This window comes from Coregonus clupeaformis, chromosome 36 (genome assembly GCF_020615455.1).
Source record: "Coregonus clupeaformis isolate EN_2021a chromosome 36, ASM2061545v1, whole genome shotgun sequence".
Lineage (NCBI taxonomy): Eukaryota > Metazoa > Chordata > Actinopteri > Salmoniformes > Salmonidae > Coregonus > Coregonus clupeaformis.
The window spans coordinates 12,573,661-12,584,908 of NC_059227.1; the positions used below are offsets into that span (position 1 = coordinate 12,573,661).

General features: G+C 45.3%; 1 protein-coding gene across 2 annotated transcripts in view; it reads left to right on the forward strand.

Annotated features, from left to right (window-relative positions):
- The window catches only part of LOC121552132 (nesprin-2-like), a 236,291-nt gene extending 226,199 nt beyond the window's left edge, over positions 1–10,092 (forward strand). For both annotated transcript variants that reach the window (XM_045211261.1, XM_045211262.1), the window contains 8 exons: positions 1,926–2,068; positions 2,958–3,084; positions 3,218–3,420; positions 3,668–3,868; positions 4,532–4,660; positions 6,535–6,732; positions 7,801–7,946; positions 8,551–10,092. In XM_045211261.1, the coding sequence (XP_045067196.1) occupies positions 1,926–2,068; positions 2,958–3,084; positions 3,218–3,420; positions 3,668–3,868; positions 4,532–4,660; positions 6,535–6,732; positions 7,801–7,946; positions 8,551–8,761 (1,358 nt within the window). In that variant the 3' untranslated portion in view covers positions 8,762–10,092. The remainder of the gene's footprint in view (positions 1–1,925; positions 2,069–2,957; positions 3,085–3,217; positions 3,421–3,667; positions 3,869–4,531; positions 4,661–6,534; positions 6,733–7,800; positions 7,947–8,550) is intronic.
- Positions 10,093–11,248: the final 1,156 nt, after the last annotated feature.

Genomic DNA, 11,248 nt, shown 5'->3' on the forward strand with positions numbered 1-11,248 from the left:
CTAGGCTACATCTTAGCTCAGCGTAATTTTTTTTTACATACAGTGGCAAGAAAAAGTATGTGAACCCTTTGGAATTACCTGGATTTCTGCATAAACTGGTCATAAAATTTGATCTGATCTTCATCTAAGTCACAACAATAGACAAACACAGTGTGCTTAAACTAATAACACACACATTATGGTATTTGTCTTGTTTATATTGAATTGCACATTTCAAAGTCCATTTCATAGAAAATGTTACAAACTGGACTACATTTAGTAACTTACTTTGAAGAGATGGTGATTGGGTCTAAATAGGCTTTTGGCGTTTGGTAGTCTTAATTCAGTGTATTTGTCTTCAACTTCCATTCCCCGAAACTCAGACTCTTCCCACACACCAATTCATTTTTCACAGTTTCAGAAGCATCTGCATTCACCAAATTGTGTGTGGTTGTCCTTAGATACATTCTCCAGACTTGCCCAGAGGGAATTGTTGATATGCTGTAAATGGTTTATTCTAGATAACATTTTATTTGGAAAAATGCCTTTAAATGTCTTTAGTATTTTACAGATAGAAAGATTCAAAAAGTATTTATCCACAATCTGCTCTGGACAAGTCCGGTCCTGGAGTGTTTTAACAAAATGAAACAAAAATATTTAGGCTGACTTAATCCAGTGTCCAGAAAGATGTATTTGCGTGGTATGCAAATATGCGCTATTTAATAAGATATCGCCTAATTTGCATATTGTAATAATATATTTCAGAAAATAGTCATACAAAAAAGTATTTTATTCAACTGATAAAAGGTGATTGTGATCTGATTAAGAGGGGAAAAAATCCCTATTAGGGTGTGGTGCCTGGCCTTAAGGAGATAGATTGGGTGTAAGGCCCTGTCCAGGGGATGTATTTGAAGTAGAGAGGTGATTCAGCAACACTTGGAGGACAATGGAATTAAATAAAAAAGCATATTTTTTGCTAAAAGTAGAAGCAATGCGTTATGGCTTTTGGACTTCGTCAGGGTTTTTACAGAAGTAAAACAGAATGAGTCTTTTATACATTTCAAGGGACCAATCACAGTTAGTATGCCAATAAAAACATGTGATTGGTTAAATCAGGGGATGTACTTGTACATCAAGCTACCTCACGCTACAGAAACAGAAGATAGGTTCCTGCCCCATGGGCCGTTCTGGCTCGGGCAAGGCTACTTACCTTTACTTACGCCTCAGTAAGAGACTTGTCTGCAATAGGCTTTAAGTGTAAAATCCACTTAGGGTTGCCAGATACAGTGAAACCACTCCCGTTTGGGTTGCCATATCCAACTACACTAGTTCACCCCACTGCTGTGCCATAACCTCCCTTTGCTACTGTCTACCACCTGAAATACTGCATGGGAATAAAGATGCACACACATAATATGCTTTTGGGTTTCTTTCACTGCTTAATTTATACTTGTATGGCATTATTATTTGGGTGGCAGAAAAGCTCCTTTGTAACCAGAGCAAGCCCACTGGGCAAAAACTGGTTGAATCAACGTTGTTTCCACATCATTTCAACGTCAAACAATCAATGTTTATAATGTTGAATCAACATGGGAAACTGATTGGATTGGCAAAAAGTATTTTTTAAACTCAACTTTAAACCTAAATCCAATGACGGTGGCATTTGGTGACATTTTTTGTTGATTTCACGCAGAATTCACATTGATTGACAACTCAACCAAACATAAATCAAAACTAGTCGTTGAAATGACGTCTGTGCCCAGTGGGAGTAGAATGACCTGCAGGGAAAATGTGGTCATTATTGTGTTTTCAATGTAAACTCAGGCTCTAACGTGGTGTGTGTGTGTGTGCGCATGCGTGTGTGTGTTTGTGTGCCTGCGTATGCATGTGTCTGTGCATGTGCATGCATGCCTGTGTGTGTGTGTTTGTGTGTGCGGTCCTCTCAGTTCCACTCAGATCCATGGCCATACCCGAATCTCCAAGCTGGCGCTCGCCAGGCGACCTGGACAGAAAGTACCTCCACCTGGACTCTCCCGACGGCCTGGACCCCTCACCTACACACACCAGCACTCCCTTCAAACAAGGCTACGTAAGTCGCTCCGGGCTGAAGTTTCTCCTACAGATCTAGGATCAGCTTCTCCTCCCCAATCCTAACTATGCCTATTAGTGGGGAAAATGCAAAACTGACCCAAGATTAGCATTAAGGCGCAACTTCCCCTTACTCCTTTCTAAATCTGTTCTGCTGCCCTCCTCTGGCTACACGGAGTGTTTGTGTGTGTGAATAGATTCAATTCTATGTTTTTATTTAGTCACATGCACAGTGAAATTGTAGTGAAATTCTTAAGCTCTGAGCTCCAACAGTGCAGGTGTGAATGAAACAATAAAAAATGTAATATCAATAATACATGTTTAGAACTGTGACAATGATAAATATAAATGTCCATTGGGGTGTGGGCAGGGTAATTGTCCGTTGAGGGGGGGAGGCAGTGTGCACCCACTGGTGCGTTCTGCTGAGCATACCACCCTCTGTAGTGCCTTGCGGTCAGCAGCGGTGGAGTTGCCATACCAGGCTGTGATGCAGCCCGACAGTATGCTCTTGATGTTGCTCCTGTCGAACAAGGACACTCGGGTACAGACATCATTTCTTCAGCCTCCTGAGGTTGAAGAGTCACTGTTGTGCCTTCTTCACCATGGTTTGACCATTTCAGCTCCTCGGAGATGTGTACATCAAGGAACTTGACGTTTTTGACTGTCTCCACGGCGGCCCCGTTGATGAGGATGGGGGCGTGCCCAGCCTGGTTCCTCCAAAAGTCCACAATCAGCTCCTTTGTTTTGCTGACATTGAGGGAGAGGTTGTTTATCTGGCACCACACCATCAGAGTGCCTACCTCCTCTCTGTAGGCCGTCTCGCCGTTGTGTGCATGCGTGCGCGTCGGTGTGTGTGTTATATGCTGTAACAATGTGTGTCTGTGTTGCAGGTGCGTCTGATGTCAGAGTGCAGTGGTAGCATCAAAAGTGTCAAGAGGGTCTCCCTGATCCTGGATGATGAGGAGCAGCCCGAGGAACAGGGCCTCACTGGCCTGACGACCGCTGACAAACAATCAGGTACCGCGCGCACACGCACACACACACATTGGGGGAGGAAACGTGAACATTTTTACCTGCCGTCATACAATATTTGCGAAAATCTAATAAATGTATGTTACAAATGTGTGTGTGCATGCCCGTGTGTTTTCAGGGGTGATCGAGCGCTGGGAGCTGCTGCAGGCTCAGGCCAGGAGCGACCTGCTGTCTGGCCCGCGGGAGCCTTGCCAGCTGACCTCTGACCTGCATGACATCACTTCCTGGCTGGGGCAGGTAATGCCGGAGCTGGAGAGAGTGCAGGTTCCCGAGACCCCCACCAGCATCCAAGACATGGAGGCTAGGGTCAAACAACTCAAGGTAAGCCTGCTGAATATTATACTGTACTACGGTGTCCATTTTAGGACTGCTGAGACTGAAGCTTTTCGAATATGGACACCATACATTGCTTGTCTTTTCCATTCAAGGTAAGGAAATTAACTATAATACTTTTGATTTTGTACACCAGCTTCAAAGCTGAAAATACAATATTTTTGGTTTAGATGGTACAATGATTCTCTACACTATACCTTGCTCTCTCACACGCACTCTCACTCTCTTACTCTAGGAGATGCAGAAGGTCTTTGCTCACTACAAGGCCGTCATGCTGTCGCTTAACATGGGCGGTCGCGAGTTGCGGGGGTGTGATGGTCCGGAGGCCCGGGAGCTAGGGGAGGGCCTGGCTAGTATGAACCAGGGCTGGATGCTGGCCTGCACTGGTCTGGAGGAGTGGCAGGACAGTCTGCGTACCACTGTCATGCGCTGTCAGGTCAGTTACTGTACAGTTACAGGACAGTGGGAAAAACTGTTTGAAATGACATCTTGTCAACCAGTTTTGCCTAGAAAATATGTAATTCAACCGGTTTTGCAAACTGGGAGCACAGTGTTTCTCAATTTCGGTTCCTGGGGGTATACCGCCTCAAGGTTGCGCATATTTGTTCTAGCCCAGCAAAAGCACACCTGATTCAACAATCCTTGCCCTTCATCAGGCATGCTTGTGCTGGGCCAGAAGAAAAATGTCCAACCATTTTTTTTTACCTGCCCAGCTGGTAAAACTGGTAGCAATGAAGTAAGTCATTCTGACGTCTTCTTTGATGTCATGGTTGGGTTGTATGCTGATTGGAAAATGATATTTTTGGGATGTCTTTTTAGCGACCAGACAAATAGATCCTTACCTGGTTGTAAGGTAATCTGACGTCTCTTGAGTGGCTCTGCAGAAAATGACATTATTATGACGTCCAATGCGCTGACCTAGCATCCTGTCCATGGGGTGTACTTGTACATCAAGCTGCCTCACAATACAGAATCAAGAGATAGGCTCATGCCCCTATGGGCGGTTCTGGCTCGGACAGGATTAGTTGTCCAAGGCTTACTTACTATGCACTGACCTGAGGTCCCTGACCTTTGCCCTTTCTCCTCTGACCCACGACAGGAGTTCCACGAGACGCTGCACTCCCTGCTGCTGTGGCTGGCCCACGCTGAGAGCAGGCGTTACACCGTCGACATCCACCACCCGGACACATCGACAGGCACGCTGTGGGAACACCGCAACACACTCACTGTGAGAGAAAGGGAGGGGAAGGGGGGGGGAAGGGGAAGGGGAAGGGGAAGGGGAAGGGGGGGAGGGGGAGGGGTTAGGGGGAGAGGGAGAGGGAGAGGGAAGGGGGAAGGGGAGAGGGAGAGGGAGAGGGAAGGGGGAGAGGGAGGGGAAGGGGGAGAGAGGGAGAGGGGAAGGGGGGAGAGGGAGAGGGAGAGGGAGAGGGGAAGGGAGAGGGAGAGGGGAAGGGGGAGAGGGAGAGGGAGAGGGGAAGAGGGAGAGGGGAAGGGGAGAGGGAGGGAAGGGGGAGAGAGGGAGAGGGGGGAAGGGGAAGGGGGAGAAGGGAAGGGGAGAGGGAGAGGGGAAGGGGGAGAGGGGAAGGGGAGAGGGAGAGGGAAGGGAGAAGGGAAGGGGAAGAGGGAGGGGGAGAGGGGAAGGGGGAGAAGGGAAGGGGAAGAGGGAGGGGGAGAGGGGAAGAGGGAGAGGGGTAGGGGAAAGGGGAGAGGGGAAGAGAAGGAGGGAGAGGGGAAGGGGAGAGGAGAAGGGGAGAGGGGAAGGGAGAGGGAGGGAGGGGAGAGGGAGGGAGAGGGAAGAGGGAGAGGGAGGGAGAGGGGAAGGGGGAGAGGGGAAGAGAAGGAGGGAGAGGGGAAGGGGAAGAGGGAAGGGGGAGAGGGAGGGAGAGGGGAAGAGGGAGAGGGAAAGAGGGAGGGAGAGGGGAAGGGGAAGGGGGAGAGGGAAAGGGGAAGGGGGAGAGGAAGGGACAGGGGAAAGGGGAGAGGGAGGGAGAGGGAAAGTGGGAGAGGGAGGGAGAACATGGAGGATGGATAAGGGGGGAGGAGGGAGATGGAAGAGAAAGGGGGTGTGGGGTGGTAGAGGAGAGAAAGAGGGGATGATGATGGTTTGGGTGAGAGAGTAAGGGGAACTTAATGAGGGAGAAATTATGGAGAGAGAGGGTGAAAAAGGGAGGGAGTACACATGACTTGGGAGAGCGAAGGGGGAAATGGAAAGTTCTGACGGACAGTGCAATATACACTGAGTAGGCTAAGTAGACTGAGCAGGTGGGAGGCTTGGGCGGCAGGTAGCCTAGTGGTTAGAGCATTGGACCAGTAACTGCAAAGTTTCTGGTTTGAATCCCCGAGCCGCCAAGGCTCTGTTGATATGCCTTGAGCAAGGCACTTAACCCTAATTACTCCTGTAAGTCACTCTGAATAAGAGCATCTGCTAAATGACTAAACCAGTTGAAAGCTAGGATCCCTTATTAATGTCACTTGTTAAATCCACTGCAATCAGGGTATATGAAGGGGACGAGACAGGTTAAAGAAGGATTTTTAAGCCTTGACACATTTGAAACCTGGATTGTGTATGTGTGCCATTCAGAGGGTGAATGGGCAAGACAAAACATTTCAGTGCCTTTGAACGGGATATGGTAGTAGGTGCCAGGCGTACCGATTTGTGTCAAGAACTGCAATGCTGCTGGGTTTTTCACGCTCAACAGTTTCCCATGTGTATCAAGAATGGTCCACCACCCAAAGGACATTCAGCCAACTTGACACAACTGTGGGAAGCATTGGAGTCAACATGGGCCAGCATCCCTGTGGAACGCTTTCAACACCTTGTAGAGTCCATGCCCCAATGAATTGAGGCTGTTCTGAGGGGAAAAAAGGGTGTGGGGTTGCAACTCAATATTAATGTTTGGTATACTCAGTGTAAATGTAGCACATTCCCTTATCATTGGTATGGCCAATTAGATTTTTTTTACATTTATACTTTTCCACGGGTTCAGAAGCTCCCCTTCGACTGATGTGTGTGTCGTGTGTGTGTGTGTCTGTATCGCTCTCTCTGTTTGTCTGTCTGTCTTCTGTCTGCATCTGTGTGTGTGTGTGTGCCCTCTTTTCCAGGGCCTGCAGAAGGAGTTGCGGGCGAGACAGAGCCAGGTGAGCTCGCTCCAGGGGCTGTGGAGTCAGCTGCAGCCAGCGGAGGAGGGGGGGGGGGAGGAGAGCGTAGAGGCTCGGGAGAAGCTCCACGTGACGGCCAACAAACTGCGGACGCTGCTCCGCCAGGTGGCCCACGACCTCAGCGTCGTGCAGGAGCGCCTGGTAAGGAGACCCCACACCAAGTGATTTGAATGTAAAATTGAAAACACTTCTTAAATAAATAGCTTCTCCTTTTTGGTTTATTGAGAACATTTAAATAAAATATTTTTTTTCAATGATTGAATTGGACTTTGTTTACTTCCTCAATTGACTAACTTCAATCGAATTGACCTTAAACCTGCCCCACAAACTTTGCTAGGGTTTGTGGTTGATTCCATTCCAATATAGACAGCTCAGGAAGTAAACTGAAATCATGATTCCAATTAGCCTTCTTTGTCGGTTTACGTTCCTGATTTGAATGACTTGAAATTGAATTGACCCCAACAATGCGCTCCAATGTGTCCGAAGCATTAGACCGAGAGGATTTCTCAATCGCAATCACCAGGGACCTCCACAAGGTGGTGCACATTTTTGTTCTAGCCCAACAATCACCAAGCCATTGATTTGTTGGACCGGGTGTGTTAGTGCTTGGCTAGAACAAAACTATGCCCCTTCTGGTGCCCCAGGAACGTATTGAGAAACAACATATTGACAATGTTCTAGAAATGCACAAAGAACATTGTTAACCAGACAGAACTGAAAACACATTTAGAAGAAACATAAGAAAACAGACTGAAACGGGGAGTCTACGTGGACTTGTCCAGTAAGAAATGCACATTTTCGGTTTACACTGCAAAGATGTCTTAAAACAAATTTGACACTACTTCAAGTTTTACATTACATACCACAAAACCCACGTTCCAGAGTCATGTTCATTAGGGCACACAATGGAAATAGATTTAAGGGGAATTTTGCAACGGAAAACGAAAATGAGTGTTTCCTAATAGACAAATCCAGGTAGTCCCCAGTTTCAGTCTGCTTTCTTACATTTGGTGCCTAATGAACACGACCGTGTAGCTGGCACCATTCTCCATCCAAATGAGCCCAATGAAACCCTGATTAAGGCAGCTTAGCTGTCGAAACGTTGGTATTTATGAACTGTATTGCATCGGAGCCAGGAGTGTGAGACTTTTATTTAATTTTCTAACCATTCAAATGAACCACCTGACATGTTTACTGCCCTTGCTGCAGGACTGTGGGACTCTATCTGCGGGTCCGGCTGTGGCTCGAGCTGCAGTTGAAAATAAGGCCAGAGGGCGGGCGGAGGGCAGCCAGTCCCCGTCTAATGCCAGTCAAGAGGAGGGTACCAGTACCACACCAACCTCAGCTGGCAGAAGGTACGGACCAGAGAGTTTAAACTTCTTAAAATCACTTCAGTTAAAAATGCTTTATTACAATGGATAATCACGCAGTGAAAATAGAATATACAGTATATAACAGAAAATATGAAACATTGAAATTGACACTTGGGCCGGTATCTAATCGAAGGCGCACTGCAGAGCTGCACACTGCACTACCGACAATGTGCCTTTAAAAGGCTCTTTCCCCCGATGTTCAGAAATCCAATTAATGGATGTCGGCTCAAGCGTTATGGGCAGTGCTGCAACGTGCCTTTGAATTAATTCCTGCCTTGATGTAATGATATAAAATTGTTAAATCAGTTTAGCCCCACTAGTGGTCTCTCAATACTTTTTATGGTGGAGGCTGAAGTTGACCCTAGACACTGATCTTGGGTCAGATTTGCATTTCCCATACTAATAGTTATGGTTAAGATTGGTTAAGGGGAAACTGATCCTAGATATGTACCTGGGGAAAACTTCACCCCGGAGCAGTTGTTATGGTCTATGGAAGTCTATGGAGGAGGTCTGTGGAGGATGCCTGTATGTTTTGACTGATGATTTGCCTAAGTACCATTCTTCGTCCCTTGTCTTGGACCTCCAGGGGGGAGAAGAGGGACCCAACCCCACCTCGCTCCTTCTTCTACCGCGTGCTGCGGGCTGCCTTCCCCCTACACCTCCTCCTCCTCCTGGTCCTTGTGCTGGCCTGCCTGGTGCCCCTGGCTGAGAACGACCACAGCTGCACACTGTCCAACAACTTTGCCCGCTCTTTCTACCCCATGCTGCGCTACACCAATGGCCCACCACCCACCTGATACAAACACACACACACACACTGACATGTGGCCTGCTTCCAAAACTAACCCATCAATACTCTCTGCTTAAGAGCTGGAGAGAGGATATTGTTACGGTCCCAACATTTTCTTTTAAATATCTATATTTATAGATTTGATTTTATTATTAATTTATTCCCTTAAAAAAAGCCATACCGAAGTTCAGTTTCTATCAAACAGTTGATGTGATCCACCCATTTGGAACTCTTGCCCCTAATGTCACTAGCAAGTACTGTATTTCAAAGGAGACTTGTTTTTTATGGGGTTATGTTGTGTTCTGGTTGTAAAGATTTATATCCTAATGATTTGCCCTTCAAGCCATGTATTGAAGTAGCAGTCTGTTGTTGGACCTATCCATTCCACAACATAGCTTTATCTCATTCAAAAATGCCTTCTGTAAGCGTCTATTATTCAAATTTTGCGACCCTTTGACTTGGCTGTGCGAGTGAAATGTTTAATTGGTCGCACTGGTGCGAGCTGCACATTCTACCTGGTCGCCTCAATCAAAGCGTTCTATTTTTTGGGGCGGATAAAACCAATGAATTTGTTAAAGAGTAAAGTGCATTATCCTCATGATTCCTGTAATAAAAGTGTCTGCCCTGCCGCTGTGCCTGCCTGTTTCGCTGGGACCGGCTGCTGTAATGAGTGAGTCTCTCACTCTTTCTCCCCCCTCGTGATTGTATAACATTTCACAAACAAAACTTTGGAAGTAACTAGTCTCATCTTTCTGTAGGTATATTTTTTTTATTTCTCAACGATCATTATTGAGCTCAAAGCACACTGTTTTTTAAATCAAGATATCTGATATGGCTTTGAAATACGGAGAGAGAGAAGTTTTGCATCGGCCATCGCAAGTACAGTAAACCTCATTGCAGAGTTTTTTTTAGGACATTACATTTACTGTTAGATTAATACATGGCTACTAGCAGTAGGTGTTATATTTCGAGTTAGCGATCTAGCTAACATGTTTTGGCGTTTCCACTTCCTCAGGTGGTAAAATAGCACCAATTGAATTAGGCCTATATATAATTTTAGTGCACATAATGATTAAGCCAAATTCATCTCTATTTAACAAAAAAATTCTGGAAATTCTGGAGCCCTATTTTGACAATAAAATATAACAAAAATAGCCGAATTGTCAACTCACTGGATTAGGTTGCGTATCAAAATATTTTCAATCATGCAATCCTGCTTGGACATGTTAGAAGTAACAACTTGTTTATTGAATACCATTTCAGTAGTCTATTGCACTTCTTAATAAAGCATTATGAATGACTTTATAAAATGATGACTGAAATGTATTTTATTGTGTGACCCTGCACATTTTGGGGGGAGTGTGTATCACCAGATCATGGGCTGGTGCCATCAGCTGAAGCAGTTAGGGGCACCAGTGCCACCAGGGGAAAATGTTAGTCTGGAGCTGTGGGTCAGTGTGTATGAATTATGTGCACTGTATTATTTCTAAATAATATAATTTTGATGTTCTTCACCTCTGAACCTACACAAGCAGTCGTAGCAGTTACATCATATAATATCATTGTGCACCAGCAAGTGTATATTGAGGTAGCCAAAGCGGAGGTTGAAAACCTGAATGGGCACCATTTTGACAGCAGATTATGTTTTTTTTAATTTATGGATGACATGTTGTTCAACTCTACATCTTTGTTATTGTCCTCTCCTATACTGCGGTCTCTTGAAATATGGAGGCACTTTACTTTTCCACACATCGAGACTGTGTATCCAATCAAGAGCACATCCGTCAGACTGAATATTTTTGTAAGGGGGAGAATTTGAAGAGCGGAGGAGTATTTTTTTCACAGTAATGAGACACTGGCACACTGTAGGGTAGATACCAGTAGTAACACTGTTATAAATTGGTGCAGAAATCCACCAGTATAAAATAATGGCAAATAATAATAGCAGTTTCCATTTCAATTTCTAAAAGTAGACATCTCCTCTTTAAAAAGTAATAATTCAGTAATCATTGGTGCGGAAATACATTTCCATGGCTGCATAGTGCACTGTTGTGTAGGACACTTAAGCCCTAAAGAGAACAGTATGTGCTAACACTAATGCTTATTTAGGCTCTCAAACAACGAACTGTATATGTATGCCCCTTTTCTCTGGCAATAAACATTGTTTGTCTTACTGAACAAAAACTCCAAGGGCATATTCTGTGGAGAGACTGTGGAAGATGGTAATTGTCTAGCTTGATGCTAAGGATGACTAACTTTAGAACAATACACAGTGGCTACTGATTCCCTGGTGCTACATACTAAAGAAAAAGAACAATAACAGGATATAATGGAGGCTGTTTAAAGGAATACACTATACTCAAAAACTATATTTTAGTATTTTGTTCATTTGTCACATGCAAAACACTGACACGCACAATTTAACAAAATACTAAATAGTGTTTTGAGTGTGGTATTCCTTGAGCACATGGACACTGAGAAAGGAAGCCACTGG